This window comes from Vespula pensylvanica, chromosome 7, assembly GCF_014466175.1.
Source record: "Vespula pensylvanica isolate Volc-1 chromosome 7, ASM1446617v1, whole genome shotgun sequence".
Taxonomy (NCBI): Eukaryota; Metazoa; Arthropoda; class Insecta; order Hymenoptera; family Vespidae; genus Vespula; species Vespula pensylvanica.
In genome coordinates this window covers 949,810-976,205 of record NC_057691.1, presented here as the reverse complement: position 1 = coordinate 976,205, position 26,396 = coordinate 949,810, and the positions used below count along the sequence as shown (strand labels likewise).

Sequence of the window (26,396 nt, the reverse complement as noted above, 5' to 3'; positions counted from 1 at the left end):
TTTTTTCTTTTTAACATATCTGTGATTTAAATCACAGAGCAAAACTTCTATGATTTGAAAAAGTGATCATAATTATTAATTTTTATATCATGTATCTCGATCAAATATTACAATCGAATATGAGTTGAGAAATGTATTGGTTTCACGTAGCACGTGTCATATACAAAATGCGTGGATGTTGGAAAATCGATTAAGAAATCATAATTAAAGTGAATTTTATAATTCCAGGGAAAATGTAGGTGAATATACATAGATCAAATATTATAAGGATTCGATTATATCATGATTTCGCATTAATTAAGGTCCAATACAACGTTAAATTTGTTATTTCTACGAACGGAAAGGAATTTGTGATTATTTTATCCATTATATACTTCAGGACTTTTAATTAAAAGGTAACACAATTAAATATTTCTTTTCATTGAAAGACTCTATTAATCTTTAGATAAATAATCTTTTCTTTTTTTTTTTTTTTTTCTTTTTTTTTCTCTCTTTTTTCCTTCGATTTCCATGTTCAATTCATTCAGGTAAAACAATTTATCTTGGCTAAGAAAGAATTGTCATTGATATAAAATCTAGATATTACACACACACATATATATATATATATATATATATATATGTATATTTATACATATATACATATATATATGTATTACGATTTTTATATTTGTATTTATTTTACAATTAAATAAAAAAGAATTACAAAGTAGTATATAAAAAATAATAGACTCATTGCTAGAAAAAGTAAATATGCGGACAAGAAAGAAATATTCTCTATCTCCTAAGACAAAAATTATAAGAAGAAATTCTAACCGTAAAAAAGAAAATTTATCAATCCAATATAAAAATTTACAATCAAAGTTAGGATTAAAAGATCTACGTATCATCTTGCGTGATATTGCTGCAGACAATTTAATTCCACCGCATCAGCAATATTTGATTACTAAAAGAATTAACTCTGCAAAGGTAATTAATAAACGTAAGATAAGTACAAATAAAAAGACCAATTTGAAGAAAGGAAAATCTTCAGTTAATGGTAATAAAAAATTAATACGTTCTAAAGTTAAGTATACTTCAAAAACTATTAAAAAAAAATCTTGCTTGAGAACTATTAGAAAACATGGCTCAAAGAAAAAAAAAGAAACGAAAAAAGAATTGGACAAACAATTAAATGTTGATACAAATTTATCATATACGAAAGAACGAGAAACTTGTTTCGTTAAACCCTTACCCTCAATTGATAATGACAATGTAGAAAAACGTAAATTAAATATAAATAACACTGTTGAATATACAGAGAAACATAAAAATACAAATTCATCTATTGTTACCAAGAGTTATAAAATAAATTTATTTTCTGATACATCTGATGAAAAAGTATCGATACCTGATACAAGTATTACAAGTGAATTAAAGAATCATGATTTAAATTCCAAAGAAAATCCAGATATTGACTTTATTAATAATCAAAATTTGAAAGATGAATATTTACATGAGAAAGCGTATAGAAAATTTTCAGAAGAGATGCAAATTGTTCCTTTGATCTCGGAAGATATAAAAAAAGTGGATGTTCAAAGTTCCAAGAAAGAAAAAATATTACCAGAAGTAATAAATAATATTTTAATTAAAAATATAATAATACTAGTAAAAGAACATGATAACAATAGTACGCACACGTCAAATGATTCACAGCATATGAATTATTCTACAGACACAATATCAAAAGTAAAAATTAATGAGTGTTCCTTGGTTGAAGAACCTAATAGAGTAATCGACCTAACAGTAGATAATGTACACGAATTTATTGAAAGTCGCAAACAGAGTTATCTGTTCCAATTACAAATTAATAATTCATCAAATATAGCTGCCACAAATGTTTGCAACTCGATTAATGATAAGACTACTGATACAATGTTACAAATTAAAGAAGATAGTGAATCTGTTTCTCATAAAAAAAGAAACTGGCTTGGACAAAATGAAGAAGTGCAATTTAATAAGGCTAGTAATAAAAAATTTAAACTCGATAGAACGTATATACAAGAAAAAAGTTGTGATATGAAAAATAATTTTCTATTTAACAGTAATAATAGCTGTAATACATTCTCCAAATGTGATGACCTAAATAAAAATGATAATAATGTGCTACAAAATACAGATGATCATATAACTTCGAATTCTAATAATAATAGTAACACTCCGTATAAAGCACAACTTATGCAAGAATCAATTAAGACTGATTTTGATGCAAAGAAGGATGTTTCTAATAGTTTATACACAATATTTGATTTAGAAAATGAAAAAAATGAATCAATACCAACGAAAGAACATAGTACAAATACAGGAAATATTGATGAAGACAATTTGAATGAAGCTAGAGTATTAGCTTGCAGAACACAACTAGATGACCAAGAGCAAGTAAAAAATAAAACACAAGATGATACTAGTGATGATGATTGTATTTCCCTATATGCCGAAACATTCATAACTCGGTAAGAATATTAATTTTATTTTATATAATTATATATGTTAAAACCTTTTTTAATATTATTTGATTATAATTTAAGAATTTTAACTTTTCTAATTATATTGTGAATTATTAAATACTTCAGGTATTATGTTAAGTATAATAAATATTTGTTTACAGAGACGAGATTTTTATATTAAATAATGAAAGTAAAACAATAACTGATTGTAAAAATTATAAAATGATAGAGAGTGATCAGAATACTTTGGATACAAATATACAACATAATATTTTAGAAAGCCCTAAAATATTTGATACTTTTGCAGAATCAGATATTTCACTAAATAAAGAATTTTCCAATTCACAGGACACGATGAAATATGATAATATACAAACAAGTGATATTTCTTCTACAGATATATTATCTGCAAATGCTAAAACCACTACTTCTATTAATTCTGTTTCAGTAAATAATAATAAAGACTCATTTTTTAATAATAATTGCAATGCATACAATGCTAATAGTGTTTCTAATGATAAAACTGTAATTCAACATATTAAGAAAATACAACTGTGGAAATATAAGAAATATATAAAGGGATATTGTTATTGTTTTATAAAAAATGGTCTTTGCCTTAAAAAGAAGTGTTTTTATAAACATGACGTATGTAAAATCTTTTTTCAATGCTATTTACGATTATAAATAATTAATTTAGTAACGAATTTTTCAGTGCAAATAATAAAAATTTCTTATGTTTTTTTCTTTCTCTTCCTTTTTTTTTTTTACAGTTACAAAAATTAATTGATAAAGTGATCTGTGAATGTAACCAACATCTTACTAATGTAATAGATCATTTATGGTCTTTGGGATATATATATTTTGTAGAAATACTATATATTCGAACTGTAGAACAATTTGATATAACTTCTATTATGAATATATATAAAAAGTTTTATTTACAAAAAAGGATACATTTACAAGTTATTTCTGCTACAATAAAAGCATTCTTGAAGAAGGGAATGAATCCCAGTCATGTAGTAAATAATTTGTGCAAAAGTATTACTCATAATGATAATTTAACACCATATTATATAATGATTTCGATGAAACAAAGAATAAAATCCAGTGATTATTGGAACACCTTGCGTACTCTATTTCGATTTGTAAAACCGGACAAAGAAATTATTGAACCGATATTAAATGATTGCATAATAAATCACAGGAATATTCAAGATGTTTACATAAACTTAATAAAAAAGTTACATCCTAATGAAATAAAACGATTGGATAAAAATTTAATGTCATCTTTTAATAATCTATTGCAACATCAGTATCAAAATTGCTACGATGAAATCTCTCCAAAGTCAATAGATAATAATGAAAACTTTTGTAACAAACCATATACATTACATTCAATAAGTAAGTATTAAAATAAAACAATACTAATATTCTTCGTTTTGGTATTTATACAAAAAATATGATATTATAAGATATTATTATAAGCTATTTAATATGTTAATATTCCATGTGCTATTTGTTTTATAGGTAATTTATCTAAACCACACTCTTTGTACAGGGATAAATTTTGGCATTTACATCGGATGCTAAATAATCTAAAGGAAAAACTGTTACACGAAGATTATGACTATGTTATTAATATGCTAAATATGTATCAAGAAACAGATAATGATCAATCATTATATTCACGTTCTTGCTTTCGAATATTCTGTACGGAAATAAAACACTCAGAATATTATATATCTAAGATTATTAAACACGCAGGTAAAATCAATAGAAATTTATTAGTAGAGTATTTTAAAAAATACTTATGTAATAATATGTAAATTATAATATGTTATAATGTATAATGTACTATAACATTCTTGAAAAAAAAAAAAAAAAAAAATTCTGCTGTTTTATTCATGAAAGAATAGAAAGAGATATACTACTGTAAATAAAAATATGCTTCTTTTTAATTTCAAGTATATTTTGTTTACATAATAATATAGAACTTCTAATGTTAAGTTGTACTCAAATACTTTAATGAAGCAAAAACAATATTTCAGTCGAGATTTATTGTCGACTTTATAGTCAAATCAATAAGAATAAGAAAAGAATATATTTTAATAATAGATATATTACATTACATTATTTCTTATTAATTGCTTCAATTATGAAGCATAATTGCATGCATTCCCTTATATGTAAAATACAAAAATTGTATCAAAGTATAAACCATTGATAATAAAACATTATTATCATATTAGAACATAGATTTCTTATTAATTTAATTATTCTTACTAATAATAAAAAATATATTATTTTTCATTTTTGGGCTTTTCAGTCCAAACCGGTGCGATCAATGTTGTATCTAAAATATTGGATATTGCCATATATATTTTAACGAAATTAGTTATAGACGAAATTTGGATACAAGCATATAAATTACTGGAAATCTTACAGATATGTAATGTGTATCATGATGCTGCTTTTGTTATCTTGTCAGCTGAAATTTATTTAGCAAATAATCAAGTTATTAAAGCATTCATGTTACTTAAGCGTAAGTTTATAATTAGTTATAAAAATTCAAATATTAAGCATTTAATTCAATCATGTATTGAGCCTGATGCAACAAATCAAATAAAAATATTATCTATAATTCAATAAGTTTACCATATATATTATATAAAATATAATTATTTTCAGAAAGCAATATAATAAGTACAAATCGTAAAAATTGGAATGTCATAAGTAATGCAGAAGATTATTATCTTAGAACAAATATAATAAGTATTTTATTGGATGCACTTTGTGAGGAATCTTCAGAATATGCATTTTTTATGTTTCAATTTTTAGTCAAAGATCAAGTTAACAGTTTTGAACCTATAGGTAAGAAATCTGTTGGTACTTTAATTTAATTGTAATAAATAATTGTACAACGGTACGAATGTTATATTTTTTATAACTTTTTATACTTTCAGATCTTGCATGTTACGTAGACAAATTGATGTTAAAATTTTTAACAAAAAAAGAAACCGAGTTGATTGTTAAAATGGGATATATGATAATTGAATATAATTTCACATTTATTAATAACGTGACATGTCGTGCAGCAATAGCAACTTTAGTTTACAGTGATATTATGCTTGCTAAACAATTGTATCAATATGCATCTGGTCTTGGCATATATAGGACAATAGAGGTAATTTAAAGATCTTTGTTTTATGATTAAAAAAAAAAAAAAAGGTAAAGATATTGATTTATTTATTTTGTTATTTTCTTTATATCGTTTAAATTTACATATAACTAACTACATAAAATAATATCTATTAAAGATATCATCTGTTATACGCATCTTAATAAATTCTGATTGGGTAGAAGAAGAAATATATCTATTGTTTCTGGATTTTTTTCGAAGACTTGCCATGAATGTTGGTCATACTATCGATCGTTTTAACCCTATGGAGCTATCTATATATATTATTTTTGAGGTAAATGTTATCTTATATTATAATGAAACTCTTTTCTGAATTTCTATAATAAGCAAGTTGTTTAATAGGACATACCAACAGAAGCAAACCTTTATTATGAAAAATCCTATGATCAAGAAAAAAAACAAATAAATATTAGTAAACAATTGGTAAGACAGGTATTACATACTCAGTTTGATCCATCATTAACAATGACAGGGAAAGTAAATGATACAATAGTGAAATTGAACAGTACGTCAGTTATAGATTATTTAAAGTATACATAAGAATTATGTTTGATAAAAATGTATACTTCAAAATTATTGTTTCGGTCCAGATATATATAAAAACTTTATAAGATCAAGTACAATTCTTTAAACTTTTTTGTTTATTAATCTCATTACATAATGTATCTATAATATGTCTGAATACATTTATGATAGACTATACAAATTGTCTAAAATTTAGGATCCAAGTAATATTCGATGACAAATATCTACATATATATATATAAATATACGTTAGTATAACTATTAATAAATTTCTACACAGTTTGTTGATAATAATTTTCTAGAAAATTTATAATCTTGTCGATACTTCTAAGTAAATATGAGAATCAAATAACTAAAATGATATATGGTGTAATTAAAATAACACTCGATTTAACTTAAAATAAGATTTAATCTTCATAACAAAAGAAATTATTTAGTTTACATAAATGTACAGGGAATTTTTTATTTAAAATAAGTATTTAAAAAAATATAAAAATCAAACGTGGTTCATATTACGTTAGAAGTATGATAAAATCATTATGAGATTATAATATTTTTCTTTATATAAAACATGGTTTATGCGTTAAGATAGATGTAGGGATGTGAATAATTATATACATATGTCTAACTTAATCAAATTCAGTCATATCTTCAAAAAAGTAACCAGGTACTTTTTTGTAAGCTAAAATAGCAAGTCTCGTATGGTAAATCCCAGGTATAAACTTCACTATTCCTATAAAAATCAGCAGCCAGATTTGATCAGAATACTGAAATCGAAGCAAATAGATTGTATGAAGAGAGTTGAGACTATTTTAATAATACTTTATAATTCGTTATAATTTATAATCTAGTAAACATAATTATCCGTAAAAATATTATTTTTATATCGATATAATCGTTATTATAAAACATTGAGACAAATAAAAGGAAACTTTACCTTGGCATCAATGTACCCACATACGATCAAACTTGCCATTATGAACAGAATAAATCCTTCCGTAATTAGAATAACAGCTAACGAGATGGGTTTCCATGGTATTTTCGCTCGTGGACTCATAAACTATAAAGGGGATGGTTAAACATTAATGGGTATAAACCTGGATTACCTTAAACACGTTATATTTTAATTTACAAAACCAATAGTCGTAAACTCATTTAATCGGATGAACTTATTTATTTTCCTTTTTTCCCAGAAGTCTTTCAACAGAAAATATTAGAATATTCTAAACAACTCGATCGAATAGACATTACTCATTTACCTGTGAATCCGCATAGTCGTCAGTTTCAGGTAGCAGTGTATAATCTACGTTGTTAAATCGTTTATCTCCACCGCCTTCTTTTCCAGACATGCTCACATTATGAACAAACTCTATAATGACAAGCCAAAGATCATTCTTTCATGATTGACAAAACATTGAATTTAATGTTGTCTTTAAACCGCTTCTGTACATATGATTTAATTTTATAAAAGCTTTAATGTTTCCTAATATAAAACTTATCAAATATAATGTTTACATCTAATTTAGAATATTATTAAAACGTTTACCGCAACATCGCCAATGTGTACGTACATAACTCGTAACGACCTATCCATTTATTTGTGATCATCAATGATGTAGTAAAACGCACATTGCACAGTTAAAGCTTGTCGATTATCATCCATGTTCATAAAAAATTATACTCCTTTCGTGAAATCGGCTTTGACGAGTAAACATTACTGCATAATACATTTCTATTCTCTACGAATTGATTTTTCCTTGTACGATAATAACTATAGCATGGTTTTATTGAAATCGTGAAATGATGGAAGAAAAAGAAAAAAAAAAAAAAAAAATAGCTTTGAAATAATAAAAACGAGGTCAACGTAAGGATAATGAAATATTTACAGGTCGAGACTGTAATCGCGAACGTATTTGTGTTCTTAAAAGAAAATACATAGTAACGTACCGTTTACTACAAAACTATTACAATAGAAGTCATGTGCGAAAATCAATAAAAATTTAACGATCTACTTTTATTGTACGTCATGTCTCGTACGATTTGATTTAATAAATTTATAATTATTTTTATTCAATAATGTTTTCGTTATTGTTAATGCTATGAAAAATTACAATTTTATATATATATATATATACACATACAAATACATTATATATATATATATATATATATATATATATATATTATTCAATCTTCGCGTTACATTATCCGTTCGATGAATTGCGTTGACAGATGGCGATTGTGTAACATCAATACTGGTGCTGCCACCTTCGTAACATTCGAAACTAACGAGCGGGAATTTGACGTAACGTTGTTTCATCGAAGAATGTCAACTTCGTTATGGTCTACGAAATGTAACGATCAACGACACTGTCGTATCTTGTAAGTTGAAATTATTACGTCTTATCCAATAGAGATTGAATCGTTTGAAGTTACTCTTCAAATATTTTACGAGCTATTTCAAGCAATCTTCGCACTAATTAACACGATCGTCATCTTCCAAAATAATATAACGTATTCGTGTTATTTGACAATCGAAGAGCGTTTGTAGAAAACACTGTAAGTGTCAGAATCGAAAAGAGTAAAGAAGAAAGAAAATGTCTCTTCAATTTTCTTTCCTTTTTTCTTTTCTATCGCATAACCTTTTAAACGACAATGGGAATACGACATGAGAAATAGATTTTGAATACATATATCTCGTTAATGTAAAAAGTTATTAATAGCGTTAAAAGATGGTATCACCATCGTTACGTCCTCGTTGTTCCTCGAATAAGTTTTGTTTCTTCCTTCTAAAAAAAAAAAATTAGATTTCCGGTACACTTCCGAGTGTTTTCTACGAGTAATACCCTTCAATTATTTAAAAATGGCAGAAGACATATACCTTCCTCGGTGCAGCTCTTCCACATATTGGAGCCTAGTATTTAATCAAAATGAATCAAGGTATCGTTCTTCTTCGAGCGGCACGTAAATCGATGTTATCAAATAAACACGTTCCTTTTTGAAATAGCTATATAAATCGTCGTTATATACGTAAGTTAAAATAATCAAATTCTTTTTCGAACTTTTCTCTCTCTCTCTCTCTCTCTCTCTCTCTCTCTCTCTTTTTCTCGTTTATTACCAACAAATCTCCCAGATAGAAATAGACTTCTTAAAAGAACTTTGACCTAATTCGAGAAATTTCAACGATCGTATACTACAAGTAAATTCGAAAGATTTCAATTAATCGTTTAAAGATGCAAATGTATCGTCCTCTCTCTCTCTCTCTCTCTCTCTCTCTCTCTCTCTCTCTCTTTCTTTTTCTCACAGTTATATTTCTTTTACAGATGCTTGTTCTCGTAAGCCGATCAACGATCCTCGAAAGGTGTTATCTTCGAATTCGTCCTTGATCGAAATCCCTTGAAGGAAAAAGCACTTCAACGGGGCTCTTCGAAATATGCGGTCCTCAACGTTCCTTCATAACGCGTGAGAACCTTAAATAGATACGATTAACGACTACGTATATAGCAAACGAAAATAAGCGAAAAATCGCGTCCGTCCTTCCACTAATTTCGCTGGAATCGATCTGCGAGAAGGGTCGTCTAACGGTGCGGAGGCTGTGAACGGCAGTGCCGGCTGATTGCAGAGAAGAACCACGACGCATAATCGTCGCATCGTGCCGCACCGAACGGATTCTGATTCACCCTAGGAAACGTATACCCGAAACGAAGCTATATATATAGGGTGCGAACGAACCATATAAACACGTGACTTATCTCTATTCGAAACTAACAAGTATTCCGATATTTCTACTTTTCTCTTGAAGAAACTAGAGCCTGAAGAATATCGGTCGTTACGAAGGGATATGAAATGCTTTATAGATTATATATTATATTGGACGATTATTGAAAAAAGAAAAAGAAAGAAAATAGATAAAAAAAGTAGATATCGAAGTCCATCTAGGTAGAATATGAAATCGTGCGAACAATTGCTGGGGTAACGTTACGCTAGTTACTACGTATTAATAAAATTGTAATTTTGAGATCATCGACCGGTCGACTATGGTTCGATTGGATTTTATGACGTATCAAATTATATAAATATATGTGTGTGTGTGTGTGTGTGTGTACGTGTAAAAAATAAGAAATCCATATTTCACGTTAGAACGTAATCGTAGAATTAATTTAGTGTGAAGTATTATACATCTGTCTTTTTAACGACTTACTTTCTACCATACATTTCGTTTTAGGTAAAAGGAAAAAAAGTGATTCTAAAGGGTGTTTCGCGAGATAAATACGACACTGTTGAGAAGGAAACGCATGCGCCAGGACGACCCGTACGACGGACAGTGCTCGGAGGATGGCGGTGAGCCAGGGGCGGCAGTGCGGGTTTAGGGGGCGGCGAGGGCGGGTGCCTCCGTTGAAACAACCCCTTGACAACAGGCCCGCGATCAGTCTCGCCCTCGACGTGTCACCACTGTACTGCTCTCTCTCTCTCTCTCTCTTTCTCTTTCTCTTTTTCTCTTTATATATATATATATACATATATAATATATATATATATATATATACATACATACATACATACATACGTATATATTTCTCTCTCTCTTTCTCTCTCTCTCTCATTCTGTCTTTTTGTCTTTGAAAGAACAGAAGAGTCGCTTTGTGATACAAGTTCTTTTTTTTTTCTTATCCTTTCGTAGGAACGTTCCTTGAAAGGGGATCGATCGATCGCGAACGTTCAGGATCATTACACGTATCTTCGAATCTCTTACTCGTTCGCGTGCCGTCGGTGCTTCGTGGTGCTTCGCCTGCTTTAGTGTGGCACCTCCGTAGACCGTCCCCGCTCATTCAGGTAAATCGATAGTACATACATATACACGCTTACTTTTCTTATAGGAAAAAAGAAAAAAAAAAAAGAAGAAGAAGAAGTGTATTTCATTGGCCGTATAACTCAAAGATATCGTTCGTGTTAAACAGTGAATGAGGAAGATAAAATTATTCGACGATTTCCCGGGTCAATCGAACGCGACGTAATAATTTCATCTTCTTCTATATCGATCTGAATGTTTCACGTACACGAAGAGACAAGATTCGCTTCCTTTTTATCTATTTTTTCTTGTCTTTTTTTATTATTATTATTGTTGTTGGTTATTTTTGTTATTCCAACGCTATCATTATTATTATCGTTATCGTTATCATTATTTTTATTATTATTGTTATTATTATTAATATTATTATTATTATTATTATTATTACTGTTGTTATTATTATTCTTAACACACAAGTGTTACAAAGAGATCAAATGAAACGCGCGCGCGCGCGGCTTTTCAAAAGGATGAAGGTATGCGATCGGAAAGCATAGTGCTTCGTTGTTGTGACATCGAGGGGATGTCTTTGGATTATGGTATTAAAGCTATCTGTCGTAATACGTTAAAACTTAGAAAAGGTCTTATCGAGGAATCTTATAAATTATAATACGGCTCTAATATTACTCTCTTCTTCTTTTCTCTTTTTTTCTTTTTTATATCTATATGTTGACAATAATACAAATTAGACGTAGATAAAAATTAATTACCTTCGATCGCTAATTCCATCATGATTATTAATTATTTCAAATGTTATTTCAATTAATATATTTTTACATACCTTACGATTGATTGAATATTTATTACAATTAATTGTTGTTACGTTACGAGATTAAATTTCATGTTTCATACATGTTATTTGCGTTAATACAGATCCTGTGCAATACCTGTTGACAATGATTACGATAAATTTTTAAACTATCCGTTAATATCGTACAACGAGGCAGACGAATTAATCGATACCATAATTTATTTTTCCTATAGACTAGCGAAGTTACGTTGACGTTTCTGATCATTCTAATATCGATTTTACGTGATAAACTTTTTTTTTTTTTTTTTTTTGTATTAATATAAATTACAAGGAAGAGTATCGACTGTAAAACTATGCGTATTATTTCCGCATTATATCCCCACGACTCGTGGATAGTCGGTAAATTGGAAACCTTAGACCAACTGCTACTGCTGAATCTGTTTCACAAAGTCTACAATGACCCATATAACACGATCGAACTCTTTCGATACTCTATAGAAATCGACTTAACTTTAATAATCATTACGATGACGACGACGACGACGACGACGACGATAACAAATAATGAGAAAGTTTGAAAAAACAATGTAGAATCCGCTGAAAATCCTAGTTAAATAGAAAAGAAAAATTATTACATTTCCATTGTTTTATCTATTAAAAAATAACTATATTATACTTTTGAAATGCAGAGAAAAGAAAGAAAAAAAAAAAGAAAAAGAAAAAAAGTATTATCCATACGTAATAACGCTTTTCGCTTTTGATTACAATAGAGAGCGTATAATAACAATTTTTAACTTTTGGTTAGAATTATGTGAAATCAATTTCGATTTTATAAGTGTGAACGATCGTAATGGAAGTATTCACGATCGCTTGGAATTACGTCATTGTGAAATCATTTGTAGGATTTATCGTAACGAACAAAAACATTTCTTCGAGTTCGAATGAATGGTAGTCTTTATCGATGCGTACGTTAACCCACGTGTATCTGATCATATGCAAACTGTGCTACTACTCAAGCAGCTTTAAATAATGCGTATGCAAAAGGGAAAGTATTATAAAAAATAAGATTGATATATATAGGTACTTACATGCGTACTTACAGGCGTGTGCTGAGTAAATGATTTGATGCGTGCGTACGTGCCGGCGAACATCGCATGAGTACGATCGTGTTTTCATTCGTGCTTTGTTTCATATTTTGTTTCTTATCGCGTTAAAGGTCGTGATTATCAATGTTTATCGTGTTAGTCATAAGGGTCAAAAAGGACTGTCGTCGACGTTGTCGATCGAAAAAGATATTTTTATTTATATTTTCTTTATCCCATATAACCGTAGGAGCTTGCTAATTCGTTAAATCGTTTGTCTGTTTCTTTTCTTTCTTTTTTCTTTCTTTCTTTTCTGCGTATTTATTATCACGAAGTTTATTTCAAATCGCAAATCGGGTTCGTGTACTTTCTTTAAATCCTTATCATCCTATTATTATCCTACATACACGAGTACATAAAATGAACGTGAGCTGTAAATGTATATTTTCTATAAATGAAAATCGTATGGTCAAGTATTTTTGATTAATTAACGATAAGCATTCTTTTCTATCTTTCTTTCTTTCTTTCTTTCTTTCTTTCTTTCTTTCTTTTTGTAATATAAGTGGTCGGTATAAATAATTAAGTGTCAGGGTTACGTCTGGGTCGCGTCTAGGTTTATTATAAATACTGACCGTATATATTTAAAATACCGACGAATTATTACTGTACTTATATTTTCATTGAAATACTAACAGTTTTGAGCGTTAATCGATGTAATGCTCGATCACTTATATCACGTATCGATATTTTTATTTACGAATACCGAACATTCGCTTATTAAAAATGTTTCAAAATACCGATCCGAATAAATAGAGAAGATTTGATTTTATTCGACAGAAGTAATAAGAAAATTGCTCGGTACAAATGGGTGCTACGCATCGTGAATTAGATCAATTCAAATTTGAATAAGAAAACGTACGGCTTGATTTTTATTTTTCAATCCAAACGATGATACCGTAATGAATTGAAAGACTTTCTTGGTAAATGTAATTCATTCGATTCACGAGTACAAAAACCACTGTTCGGTTTGAATTTGAACGATATTACAAAATCACTTAATCAAGATGGAAGAATGATATATCATTTGAAAGCTCAATTATCCCGTTATTCTTCATTTCAGTATGGAGTGCCCGAAAGTAGTGAAACGAGGTCGTAATTTTCGTCTGCTTACGGAGGAAGAGCAGCCGGAGCTTCTCGACTTCCTTGGAAAACACTTGCCCCTCTCGTTGAAGGTGTGTGCGTGTGCGTATACGTCACAATATATATATATATCTCTACTTCAGATGGAGGATAAGGATACATCATGATCGATTTCATCGTCGAAGAAAAGAATGTCGAACGTAATTACTTCCAGAAGGATATATAGAGAGAGTCTACTTTTAAAGTATCGCTCCTCGCTGTTAGCGTTCAGGAAAATGGATTTCGTGAAAAAGACACGAAAGCAATGAAAAACAAAAAGAAAAGAAAGTCGAAAAGATTCCGAAGAGTATCCATTTTACGAGGATCACAATGTTTCTATCGGCTCTTGAGAATTTGTTTGTCTCTTTCTTTCTTTCTTGGTTCTTTTCTTTTCTTTTCTCTCTCTCTCTCTCTCTCTCTCTCTCTCTCTCTCTCTCATTTTTTTTTTCGACGGAAAGGTAACAACGACGTGTGTTTACCCCGCCCTAAAAGTATAACGAGTTAACTGCATCGTTGTAATCTACTCGAAATGTCAACCGTTAGGTTAGGTCAGGTTCAAGGTCATGCGTGATACGCACACTACGGTGATCTAAATCTACATTTACCATGTCTACATATGTACATACGTACATGTATATACACAGATACATATATACACACGAACATGTCTTAACTACTTGCTCGTGTCCATGAAAAGCTACGTACATGTCTATCAACGTTCTCATCATGTTAGAAAGACCGACGGCGAAGCGACGCGACGCGACACGACACGACACGACGCGTTCTTAGCGTAACATAGAGGTAGACTTACGGTACCAAGGAGTCGTGAAAGAAAAAGAGAGAAAGAGAAAGAGAGAGAAAGAGAGAGTCCAAGGTCAGGGTCATGCTCTCGCACGCGGCTCTCCTCTATTCGCGAATCGCCGCAGTGCCGATCTCGCGACCTCGACTTTAGCCAGTTCGGCTTAATATTCACCTGCGCAACACGCTCCTTTCGAAAGATTCGGATCTCTCCCACTTATATCGGGGCTTCGTTTCCTTCCTCTTGTTCTCGCACGTTTTCTTCGGACAGACATATTTGTACATACGTACATACGTACATACGTACATCATACGTAGACAAGTATATACATATGTACATATACGAAACTCTTCCCTCTGTCATTTAAAATATTCGCGATGCCACCACAGCAAAACGATTTAAAGCGACTTGGAACGCAACACTCCAACGATAAAGCGTCAGAAGGAAGAATCTTCATGAGTATCCATTAAAGTTCACCGTTTCCGGATTCTTTCACTATTCATACATATACGGTTCGTCGATCGATTCACTCCTTTTAATTCCAGACCAAGCGTAACCCGTTGACGTAAGCGATTCACAGTATCGTCCGAAATCCATCTCAATTTTTCACGGAAACTTTTAATAATTGGCACAACAATAATTGCCGCGGTTAGATACGATCGTATAATATCCGTGGGAATGTAAATTTATCTTTCTTTCCTATTTTTCTTTCTTTCTTTCTTTCTTTCTCTCTCTCTTTCCTTTATTCGTTTATTTTATTTTATTTTATTTTATTTTATTTTTTTTTTTTATTATTATTACGGACGACGAAGAACGTGTATAATTGTCGCGTATAATAATCTGTCACGTGCAAAATTTATATATCTTTGTGAAGCCGGCCTTTGCTTATTTTATTGCGATTTAACAAATTCGATATTATTATAAAGGATGACTTGGAAAAAATCTATTACGAATGACTTTTTGCTTCTTTTAAGTAGACATTCAATTTTTAATTGGTTACATTAAGAGACTCTCTTTCTCTCTCTATCTCTCTTGTTATACGTATGCATCATCATTTTGTTGACTCTTCCTCATAAACATCTAATTCTTCATTGACAGAAGATTAATTAAAGAGAAAAAGAAATCACTTAAATATTCTCTTGTTTTCTAAACTGTTATTTCGAAATCGTATAAGAAAAAAAAAAAAAAAGAAAGAAAGAAAAATAATCGTGTAAAAAGAGAATTAGGCATACATATAGATATATATATATATATATTATATATTATTTATTTATTTACCGTAATAGATCGTTAGCCAATTGCGTATTTGCGCAATTTTTTGAAAGAGAAAAAACAGAAAAAAAAAGGAAAAGAAATACGCGTTATTAGTTCATCGTTAGAACCAATTAACATATATATATATATAAATAATTAACATATATTTAATATTAGACTTTGGACAGTTTATAAAATGAAACGAAAAAGTTTGGATCGTTGAATTAGATGAATTTTGAAATGTTTCTCTCGAAAGTTGTAGACTTTCAATGATGGGTTTGGTCCGTTCTAAAGTCCATCGATTCGACCATTGCGAGAACGTAAAAGCGAAGGCTTGCCTGCTTCCGTACGACCTTGACCCTTGAATACCCCTCTCGCATGTCGCGAGAATACGAACTCCCGATTTATTTCCAGGATAAAAATTAAACGGACGTAATACGATCGAGACGAAAATATGATTGAGCTTGGCGGTTAACTATTTCATCTATCATGACGATTTAATTCATTTGGAAGTGTGTGTATCGATTCTCGAAAAATAGAAAAAAAAAGAAAGAAATAAAGAAAATAAAAGAGAGAGAAAAAAAGAAATTTGGGAAGAAAAAAAGAAAGAAGAAGAAGAAGAAGAAGAAGAAGAAGAAGAAGAGAAAAAGATACGCGATAAAAATCTTATTTCTTATTCGTTATTATACACGAAAAGCAAATTTTATATGAATGTCAGGCTCGTCGAATTTTACTCGCATATAATGAAGCGTGATTGGTAATAAATTTGATAATATTGCTGGCTGTCGTATTTAATAGTCTCTTATACTAGGGCATTAACTGTATCAATGTGTCAGTGCATGTGAGTTTATGTGAGTACTACGTGTATACGCGTGCGTACGTGTGTATCTACGTAAAATAAATACAAGTTTTATTCTTTTTTCTTTTTTTCTTTTTTTTATTTTTTTTTATTTTTTTTTTTTTTTATTTTTTTTATGCATAGATTATTAATGATCGTGTTTCTACATAATGAAATACGTATAACGTTATCGAATTATATTAACTTAATTTCAAATAAAAGAAATATTTCCAAGTGATATGTAACAGATATGTAATAGAAAATAATTGAATAATTACATTTCATATTATATATAATGAAATATGATATATGGAATATTTTCTTTTTTCGTATAGTTATTAAAATTGCCTCGTCAATTATTTTCGTTTTTATCCATTTACAAATTGATGATCGTAATAAAGTTTTTTTAGCTCGTTTTACATTTATATAATATACTACTATTCTTTTCTTATCGATCGATGTCAAGGACCGAGTAGAAAGAATATTATTTCATAAAATAATTCATATATTGTTGGTACACGTGTACAATATTGGACACGTTAAACACGTGTTTGGTTATTTTAAGATTTAACGTGTCTCGAGTCATCGCCTTCGGCCAAATCCGTTTTATTTACATCCTCGTTAAATATCTTTCTTCGCTCTTTCATTTTGATTATTCGCATTCTTACATTTTACTCGTCGAATTAATTACAGGATCAATTCAATTTAATTTGAAATATCATAACTGTTATGCGTTTAAAGTGAAACGACATTCTTTTGTACGATTCAATGAGTTTTTTTGTCTTCTTTTTCTTTTTTCTATCCTTAACAATCGTCTTTCGTTTTGCAGTTCCATCAGACACTGTTGACCTACATGAAGGACAAAGTATGGGAATTCTATTTTTATGTGCCAAACGAATGGCCGAACGTACAAATATGTCTGCACTTCCCAGGAATGACACTTTCTGTAAGTTTAAACAAAATTTTCTTTCTTTTATATTTACACACACACACACACACAATGTACGTACGAATCATTGTCAAAATTCTTTCGCTCGTGCATCGTTTATGAAAAATCGTATGAGATTACGAAAAAAGAAATAGAAAAAAAGAAATGCGCATATAAATGATGCAAACACGAGCCCATCAAATGATAATATCGTTCGAGTTTCGTGCATTCTTCCAAAAAAAAAAAAAAAAAAAGAAAAAAGAAAAAAGAAAAAAGTAAAAAGAAAAAAAGAAAAAAGAAAGACGTTTGCTAGCGTGTTAGAAATTTCGTTTCTTTCCTGGCATATGCTCTTATATCCTTACGTCGTGAAGTAGAAACCGATTTAAGCAAGGACGATGCAGTTTCAATTGTAAATTGTAAAGCGATGACATCCTTGATTGAATATACATATCTGTAACAACGATGCAATAAGACAAACACTGTGAAAACGGGCATTCAATGCCGTTTTACTAGTTCGCTTTGGATTGTGTCTGGAAACGACGTATTTTAAAAGAGAAATAGACAGTCGGAGAGAAATAGAGAGAGATAGAGAGAAAGAAATAGAAGTCGAGAGAGAGAGAGAGAGAGAGAGAGAGAGAGAGAGAGAGAGAGGAATAGGTTGAGTGGGAGTTAGGGTACACAAGGATTGGCCCATATTCACAATTGGCCCTTCGCCAAATTTTTACTTCGTCCTCGAATTTGTCTTTCCTCTCTCTCTTTCTCTCTCTCTCTCTCTCTCTCTTCTACTTTCACCTCGATCTTCTATCCGACCACCGTTGACAACCGTTAATTTTATCTTGAATTATATTTGCTCTCTCAATAATTACTCCTTCGAGTGTCCAACTCTCTCTTTTTCTTTCTCTGTCTTCTTTCTTTCTCTTTCTAAGCAGACATTCCGGAGCCAAAAAAGTCTGCTAACTCACTATCAAGGTTCTTTAGCATATTACTAAGAAGGAATAATTTTATTAACGTTTAAATATATTATTTTTCAGCCTCATGGTTTGGTCTATGAAAGCGTAGGGGTTTTCTGTCCTAACGATCAACTGGAACAACTTTATCTATTGCGTGACGAGGATGTACTGATCGACTGGTCAAGGCCTCTTTACATTAATTTCGTTCACATAAACATCGCTAATAAATTGGTAGAATTCTATAAGAATACCGGTAACGTCGACATGGTGATCGTCGATGTTTGGGCTTGCGAAGATCCACTCCTTTTGGATCAAAACGAGGAATCGGAAGAGGAGAGTGATCCGGACGTTCAAGTATTACCATTGAAGGCCGAACATGCTGAAGGAATTTACGAGCTATATCCCGCTAATGACATAGAAAGTCATGAGGTCTTTTTACGATTGATCAAGACCTTACCTGCCGGGGGTGTATTCTGCAAGGAGAGTTTAGCCGCTTGGATGGTGCAGTCGTATTACGGTGCTATGTTTTCGATGCAAACCAAGCCCGAGTATCGTAGGAAAGGTTACGGGACAAAATTAGCAAGGTAAGAGTATTATTTAAATAGAAATTAAATCGGTCCATCGATATAATCAATCGAAAATTTATTCCATTTGATGAATTGATAATTATGAATTAATTAATTTTAACAAAAAAAAAAAAAAAAAAAAAGAAAGAAAAAGAAAGTATTATTATTGATACGAAGAATACAATTTTTCTATTTCTCTTTTCTTTTTTTTTTCCCTTTTCTTTTCTTTTTTTTTTTCTTTCTTTCTTTTTTTTTTCTCGAAAAAACCTTTTGTAGGTACCTGACGAAGCGCGTAGCCGAAAGGGGTTACAATCCGTTCGTAGTTATACGTCCGGAAAACGAGGCCAGCCAGAGCTTGTACAAGAAATTAGGTTTTAGGAAGCTATTTCAAACAGTTCGTATGATATTCACGCCGTTGTCGTGGCAAGAGACGGAAAACGAAGCTAGCAATATACTCAGGGAGAATCTGGAAAATGCGGTTAGACAACTGAACGTTGAACAAAGGGTTATAGCAGCCCTTCGTGGCGATGAGGATAACAGTGTTGCGTCAACCGAAGTACAAGAGGCCGAGGGTGAAGAAACGATACGAGAAGGTGGTTCGGACTCTAACGAGGAAGCTGAAGTCGTTGTAGAGGAACCGGAAGATGAGAGTTATGCTCGGGACGAGGAAATTCTTGAACCTATCGAAGAACAAGAGGAAAGGATAGAGGTTACTGAAGAGAAAGAAGGTGAAAATGAAAAACAAAAAGATGTCGTCGTTGTCGAGGACACCGAAGGAGCGTCGAACGTTGACGATAGCAACGAAGGTGATGGTGGAACGGATGTCGCGAACAACGACGATTAGATCTGTTGTTTACGATTGAAAAGGAAATAACAAAACAAAACAAAAAATAAGAAAGAAAAACGAAACAGAAAAAAAATTAACAGTCCACGCCTCTTGTCGTTCTTATTTACTCGAAGATCATTCCGTTTTGTGGTTAAGACGGCACGCGGGATAAACGCGGATAAAATATAATGTGTTCGTTTATTAATTTAAGAGATATCTTTGTTCTTTTTTTTCTTTTGTTTCGTTTCGTTTCGTTTTCCTTTTTCTTTGTAAATTTTTCGTCAGATAGCTATTGAAAACCTATTTATATATTTCGAGATTATTCATTGTAATATTTATTTATTTTTAATTAGGTAGGAACGAACACGTTATTTAAGTCTTTTTAACATGCCAATGACGTCCTCTTCGAGTAATTGGTACGACGAGACAAAGAAAAAAATAAAGAGATATTTTATGAAATTTCCGCGTTTCCGCACCGAGCTCGCGCGAGGTTTCAAAATGCGTGCGTACTTGCGTATATATGTACGTCATATACGACGATTTTTCATATCAAATTCTTACGAGAAAAGTCTTAGAAGATAAAATAAAAATCTGTGTAAAGGTATCGACGATTGTAAAACCTGTTCTTAGTTTTTTTAACATCTTTATATAATAACATCGACGAAGTAATACACAGTGATATAGAAAAATTTACAGTATCGTAATATCGCATCGTTGAACGAGGAATACGAATTAAGATCAGAACATGTGTATATATATATATTAATGTAATATGTATATGTATATGTATATGTATATATATTACATAGTTTTATTTTATAGTTGACGCAAAAAAGAAAAGAACCACACATGTGGTAATCTTCGAAAACTCGCACGGGTATTGATCTGTGATTATAATTTTTTTTATTTCACATTTCATTATTTTGCGTTCTTATTTTTCTTATATAAAATAGAGATAAATGTTAGTAAAAAAAGAACCTCGCGCGATCACGATACGCTTCCCTTTAACATTACGAAATAGATTCGATTCGCTGTGTCGGTGCAACCGATATTAGAAATTATAAATAAAACCAAAAAAAGAAAAAAGAAAAAAAAGACAAAAAAGAAAGAAAGAAAGATTAAAAAAAAAAAAAAATTAAAAAAAAAAAAGAATAAAGTAAATAGATAACTAATTATAGAACGATCGCTTTTGCACGGCATTGGCGCGAGCGCGAGCGATTTGAGTTCCCCAATCGACCGAACAGAGAGATAATTATATAAAATTATATATGTATATATATTATATATATGTATGTCTATGTATGTATATATATATATATATATATATATATATATATATATAATTTTATATCGGCTGATACGACTCTTTTGTAGCATAGGAAGAATTTTCGCACACATATGTAACGTACTAAAGACGAGCTCGAGAACGTATCGACGTTGTAACTTACATTAATTATTCTTTTGTCAAATCATGACAATGACATTTAAGTCTCCATTGAACGATACTCGAGTATCGAGATTAGCTCGGTGCACCCTCGCAGCGAAGTAAATAGCGAGCGACGACTAATGATAATAATATTAATTTGCGGCGACCATAGGATTAATATTATTATTGATAGAGCATATTATAAATATATATTTATATATATATACATACATATATATATACATATATATATATATATATAAATACCGCGCAAACGGAGTCTTGGACGCCTCGGCTCTATCCTTCGAGTTCCTTATGACCATAGATAGCTGCAACTTGTATAATTTTGTCTACAAGATACAATACAGTATAGTCATTTATCGAGTATAGTGGACGGAATTGTAAAGGAAAAAAAAAGAAAAAAAAAAGAAAAAAAAAAGGGGGGAAAAAAAGAAAAAAGAAAATAGAAGAAAGAAAATTGATGAGAAATCAGGAGGGAACGGAGGGAGCCGAGGGGACTGTCTAAAAGACTCCTTCAAGGTCCCCCTTGAAAATCCCTCCTTTATTTTTGATTTTCGATGTCTCCGTAAGGGGGGGCCAGCTGTGATACTTTACCCAATTCCACTTCCGTTCTGGTCGTGGTACCGAAGAACTTTATCTAGACAAAGAAATCGCTCATTGTGTTAGCGAACGAAATGCCACGTAAATTCCATTCGTATCGACGATAATGTATGTCGCGACATATGCTTATATATAATATATACATATACATATATATATATATATATGTATTTATATATATATATGTATGGAGAAAATTAATGAATTAAGAGAAAAACACGGTGTCAAGATTTTTTTTCGAGATGGAATTCGCGAGCACGTTCGAGAAAGAAGGAATTGATAATTACGAGAGACTTTGATTATCGTCGTTATAAGATCGTGTCAATTACAATCGAGAAAAAAACGTGATTTATTCTTCCTTCTTCTTTCTCTGTTTTTCTCTCTTTTCATTTCTGTTTTCTTTTTTTTCTTTTTTTTTTTTTTTTTGTACTTTTTCTCTTCGCTCTTGCACACAATTCCGTCTTTACGACGGATTTACATATACGTATACTTTATGCACATGTTACTAAATATCTTGGAATATGGTGATATATGAAATAAGAAAGAAAGAAAGAAAGAAAGGAAAAAAAGAGGAAAAAGAAACTTAAAATAGAAAAACGAGTTTCTCGTAATTATCACGTAGTATCTGTCTCGGTTGTATCTACGGTTGGATTCTACGAATCTTTGTCTAACTCGCTTAAAGCTTTTATCCGAGATATTTCCAAAGACACTTAATTGATTATATTTACGCACAAAATGCGTTTACAATTTGACACGTTCGGCGCATTGGTTTATCGCGCGGAAACTTTCCAATTTTCAATTTTCCAAATCTATCTGCGGAATCATTTGAAATATCTGTAACAACAGCAAACAATAACAACAACAACAACAACAACAACAACAACAACAACAGTAACAGCAACAATAACAACAATCTACGTGATGAACTCGTTATTATTGCGAGAAAACGGATATTGTATTCGTTCGAAAGCGTATTTTGTGGATTATGCGAATGCGACAACGAATTAATTAATTACTACGATTAACTTTCTCGTCTCAGCCTTCACTTTAAATCCGCTAGCCTTAGCCTAATCGGTGTCTCTGGTAAATCAGGCCTACGAAGGTCGGAAAGCGGCATCCACGTTATATTTTCTTCAACACTTACCTGTTCTACACACATACATACACAACACACACATATACAGACAGAGATACGTACATACACACATACATACATACGTACAAAATACAGACAGATAATGCATACACACGTACAAGTATACAGATTTGCACACTTGCACAATGCGATTACATTCAAAGAGAAAGAAAACAAAAAAAGAACAAAAAGTAAAAGAACAAAAAAAAGAAAAAGAAACAAGACATTTACTCTATCTCTATTTCTATCTTCTCTCCACTATCTTCACAGAACAGCTCTACCCTTTGTCGCAATAGGATTCTTCTGTCTGGAATGATGCGAGGTATCTTTTAGGTAACATGATTTGTACGCATACAATTAACCTAACCCACTGCGTCCGGAAATAATAATAATAATTATAATTATAATAATTAATAATTAACAATAATATTAATAATAATTAAAAAGAAAAAAAAACACACACACACAAAAAAAAAAAGAAGAAGAACATAAGCTGAGACATCGTGGAAATTGATACAGAAGTAGTGCTTTGAGTAATAAATAATTGAAGAAAAATATGCAGATACTACCTCTTTTTTTACGAGTGAACCAAAAAAAATAAAAATAAAAGAAATAAAACAACCAAAATAAAACCAAAAAAAAAAAAAAGAAAGAAAGAAAAGAACGAAACGGAACGTAATAAAATAAGGAAGGAGAGAGATAATAAAAAGAAGAAAGGAAGAGAAAGTAAGAAAAGTAAGAAAAAATGATGACCTTAGAAATTCGTTTATTATGCGTTCGATTGTTGTACAATGTTTCGTTCGTTTTTAAGCGTGTGATTTCGATCGAAGGAACTGATATCAACGTTGCAGAAAAAAATATAAAAGGGTGGGGGTGAGGAATGGGGTGGGAGATATTGGAAGCTATGGAGACAATTTTGAAAGAGAGTTGACATGTTGGGACGATCGTTAAATCGGGTCGAGAAAACGCGTATGAAAAAAGAAAAGATAAAAGAAAAGAAAATGGCGCGCATAAAAGCGAACCCTAATCACCACCGCTTTCTCGTGCTTGCACAACAACATGTAGTTTGGTAAGCGAATAGATATTGTACTTCCGACACACTATTAACCTATCTTTCACTTACGATCTAATGCCAAAACGAGTAACAATAAACCATCTACAAGCCACGATGTCAGTTTAATTTCCGGTTGATAATATTTCTCTGGATAATCGCGCTTTGTGTCTCCTTCTTCCAATGTGAAAGTATAAACCGGTCATAAACGTCAAATAATAAATATATATCAACGATATTAAAAGTCGTCGGTGAAAACGTTCGATCGATAATTGAACATTTATAATTTCGATGAAACATTTCTCATTTCGAGTCGTAAAATTTCGTCGGGCTAACATATTTCCCTTCGTTTTCGTAAGATATTTGATTTAAAACGATGATTCACGATGATACATTATTCAAAACGTTATCACATATATTTATATATGTACTTGTGTGACTCACGTAATTATATGTACGTAAGTAAACACGTTTATTTTTCGAGTAAGATAACAAAATAATTTGTCCTACGTAAAGAGGGCGCGTCGGTAACTATTTCGAAACGACGAAAGCGCTTACCAACGAGAATTCTTTTTAGGTTAGTTTTCAATAACTTAACGTTGATTCGAGAATTTTTATCCCATCGTATTATGTCGAAATACGCGAGGAGACAGCAATACGCACTGTACAACGCGTTCGTATTAAATAAAATTCCATATGCAAGCACCGACCGATCGATTCTAAAACAACGACGAGGAATAAGCTGACGACGAACAAGTAAGTACTAATAATATTATTTTACCTTCGAAAAAAAGACATTGAAGGATCCAACGAAGGGAATATGCGTGTGTATACATATAATCGTATGTAAATATATATATATATATATATATATATATATACGTAAATAAATATCATACGCGTAGTAGAGCGACACGAGAGAGTAAAATTATCGTGAACGGCGTAATTACGTAGTTGTATCGCACAACATAACAACAATAACAACAGCACCAAAGACGTCGTTCGTAAATCGTCGAGGCACGACATCCAAATTTTTTTCTCGTTTTTAACTTGAACGAAGGCTTTAACGCAGATAAAGTACAATATATGCGAGGTATAAATTATCCGAGGATATAAACGATTAAGTCACAATCCGCATCTTTCTAATTAAAGGAAAAGAGAGAAAGAGAGAGAGAGAGAGAGAGAGAGAGAGAGAGAGAGAAACAGAAAGAAAGAAAGAAATAGGTGAGTTTGTATTCATTTAATCGATGACGATGACAACGACGATACAACGACGACGAAAAATATAAGAGAAGTAGGAGATGTCAGAGAGCGTACAGTCGAAGAGGAGAAACACTACTGGGAGTGCGCTCGATCGTTCACCGAGCTTGAGCTCCCCGTTCATGTTAGAAGGAAACGAGAAGGAAGCGAGACGACAGGTGACTGGTGGAAGAGCGCGCCATGCGCGTCGCCCTCGGCCATGCTCGGCAATGCTCGGCCAGCTTCGTGCGACTCCGTCGTTCGCTGGTGGGGCGAGCAGTGTATCCGTGACGTCACATAATTAGAGTAAATACAAAGTAGTCTTGATGGGACAGCGGCGTGCGCCGCACCGTGAGTCGCTGGTCCGCGCGCGTCAAACCTATATCGTCTCGATACACGCACACCCGTGGCTTGTCTATATATATATATATATTTATATATATATATACATATATATATACATACATATATATATATATATACATACATATATATATATCGCGCTATGTGTCGACAGTGTGTGTTTGTTCTAAAGGATCCTAAATGACTGTGAGAACAGTGAGTGACGTACGCGAAGCTAAGAAATGGATAAGATAGAGGTGAGTGAAAAAGATAGTCTTCACTGGGGAAATGCTGTGTAAATTGTGAACGCGTGCGCGCGCTCTCTATCTATCTCTCTTTCGCGCGCGCTCTCT

General features: G+C 31.4%; 4 protein-coding genes across 10 annotated transcripts in view; 3 read left to right on the top strand and 1 right to left on the bottom strand.

The window, feature by feature from the left end:
* The first annotated feature begins 747 nt into the window (after window positions 1–747).
* On the top strand, window positions 748–6,459 carry LOC122630603 (MATH and LRR domain-containing protein PFE0570w-like). Of its 2 annotated transcripts, none has more exons than XM_043815265.1 (9): window positions 748–2,492; window positions 2,648–3,131; window positions 3,257–3,887; window positions 4,014–4,250; window positions 4,813–5,028; window positions 5,175–5,357; window positions 5,450–5,670; window positions 5,804–5,959; window positions 6,028–6,459. In XM_043815265.1, exons 1-9 carry the CDS (start codon window positions 754–756, stop codon window positions 6,223–6,225), a joined length of 4,065 nt encoding a protein of 1,354 aa, XP_043671200.1. In that variant the 5' UTR covers window positions 748–753; the 3' UTR covers window positions 6,226–6,459. The 2 variants fall into 2 exon arrangements, with proteins under 2 accessions (XP_043671200.1, XP_043671202.1); XM_043815267.1 differs by having other exon boundaries at window positions 3,257–3,891; window positions 4,021–4,250.
* Window positions 6,460–6,652: 193 nt separating this feature from the next.
* LOC122630607 (transmembrane protein 230) lies at window positions 6,653–9,283 on the bottom strand. Of its 2 annotated transcripts, none has more exons than XM_043815276.1 (4): window positions 9,092–9,283; window positions 7,470–7,579; window positions 7,148–7,270; window positions 6,653–6,977 (listed from the first exon to the last, which is right to left on the bottom strand). In XM_043815276.1, exons 1-4 carry the CDS (start codon window positions 9,114–9,116, stop codon window positions 6,840–6,842), a joined length of 396 nt encoding a protein of 131 aa, XP_043671211.1. In that variant the 5' UTR covers window positions 9,117–9,283; the 3' UTR covers window positions 6,653–6,839. The 2 variants fall into 2 exon arrangements, with proteins under 2 accessions (XP_043671211.1, XP_043671212.1); XM_043815277.1 differs by lacking the exon at window positions 9,092–9,283 and adding an exon at window positions 7,782–8,338.
* Window positions 9,284–10,436: 1,153 nt separating this feature from the next.
* Window positions 10,437–23,871, top strand: LOC122630606. 3 transcript variants are annotated; one of them, XM_043815272.1, is made up of 6 exons: window positions 10,437–10,664; window positions 10,892–11,043; window positions 14,010–14,121; window positions 17,789–17,905; window positions 18,919–19,421; window positions 19,680–23,871. In XM_043815272.1, the coding sequence occupies exons 3-6, from the start codon at window positions 14,011–14,013 to the stop codon at window positions 20,245–20,247; spliced, it is 1,299 nt and encodes a 432-aa protein (XP_043671207.1). In that variant the 5' UTR covers window positions 10,437–10,664; window positions 10,892–11,043; window position 14,010; the 3' UTR covers window positions 20,248–23,871. The 3 variants fall into 3 exon arrangements, with proteins under 3 accessions (XP_043671207.1, XP_043671209.1, XP_043671208.1); XM_043815274.1 differs by lacking the exon at window positions 14,010–14,121 and having other exon boundaries at window positions 10,455–10,664; XM_043815273.1 differs by lacking the exons at window positions 10,437–10,664; window positions 10,892–11,043 and having other exon boundaries at window positions 14,010–14,131.
* Window positions 23,872–24,305: 434 nt separating this feature from the next.
* LOC122630604 overlaps window positions 24,306–26,396 on the top strand; it is a 158,002-nt gene continuing 155,911 nt past the window's right edge. Inside the window, exon 1 of one of the 3 annotated variants that reach the window (XM_043815270.1) lies at window positions 24,306–25,218. Coding sequence is in view for 2 of the 3 variants with exons in the window: in XM_043815268.1 (XP_043671203.1) it covers window positions 26,286–26,300 (15 nt within the window). In the remaining variant the exon portion in view is untranslated. Of the gene's footprint in view, window positions 25,219–25,677; window positions 26,301–26,396 lie in introns of those variants that run through there. The other 2 variants (XM_043815268.1, XM_043815269.1) reach the window with 2 other exon arrangements.

What these genes read in the sequence shown, in the direction of transcription:
- LOC122630603 (XM_043815265.1), top strand. Translation starts at nt 754, where the DNA reads ATGCGGACAAGAAAGAAATATTCTCTATCTCCTAAGACAAAAATTATA. An exon ending in ATATACATTACATTCAATAA is followed by an intron (nt 3,888 to 4,013) that starts GTAAGTATTAAA and finishes TTTGTTTTATAG; the next exon opens with GTAATTTATCTAAACCACAC. An exon ending in AGCATTCATGTTACTTAAGC is followed by an intron (nt 5,029 to 5,174) that starts GTAAGTTTATAA and finishes AATTATTTTCAG; the next exon opens with AAAGCAATATAATAAGTACA.
- LOC122630606 (XM_043815272.1), top strand. Translation starts at nt 14,011, where the DNA reads ATGGAGTGCCCGAAAGTAGTGAAACGAGGTCGTAATTTTCGTCTGCTT. An exon ending in ACTTGCCCCTCTCGTTGAAG is followed by an intron (nt 14,122 to 17,788) that starts GTGTGTGCGTGT and finishes TTCGTTTTGCAG; the next exon opens with TTCCATCAGACACTGTTGAC. An exon ending in TACGGGACAAAATTAGCAAG is followed by an intron (nt 19,422 to 19,679) that starts GTAAGAGTATTA and finishes AACCTTTTGTAG; the next exon opens with GTACCTGACGAAGCGCGTAG.
- LOC122630607 (XM_043815276.1), bottom strand. Translation starts at nt 9,116, where the DNA reads ATGTGGAAGAGCTGCACCGAGGAAG. An exon ending in GAAGAGCTGCACCGAGGAAG is followed by an intron (nt 7,580 to 9,091) that starts GTATATGTCTTC and finishes TTGTCATTATAG; the next exon opens with AGTTTGTTCATAATGTGAGC. An exon ending in GTGGGTACATTGATGCCAAG is followed by an intron (nt 6,978 to 7,147) that starts GTAAAGTTTCCT and finishes CTTCGATTTCAG; the next exon opens with TATTCTGATCAAATCTGGCT.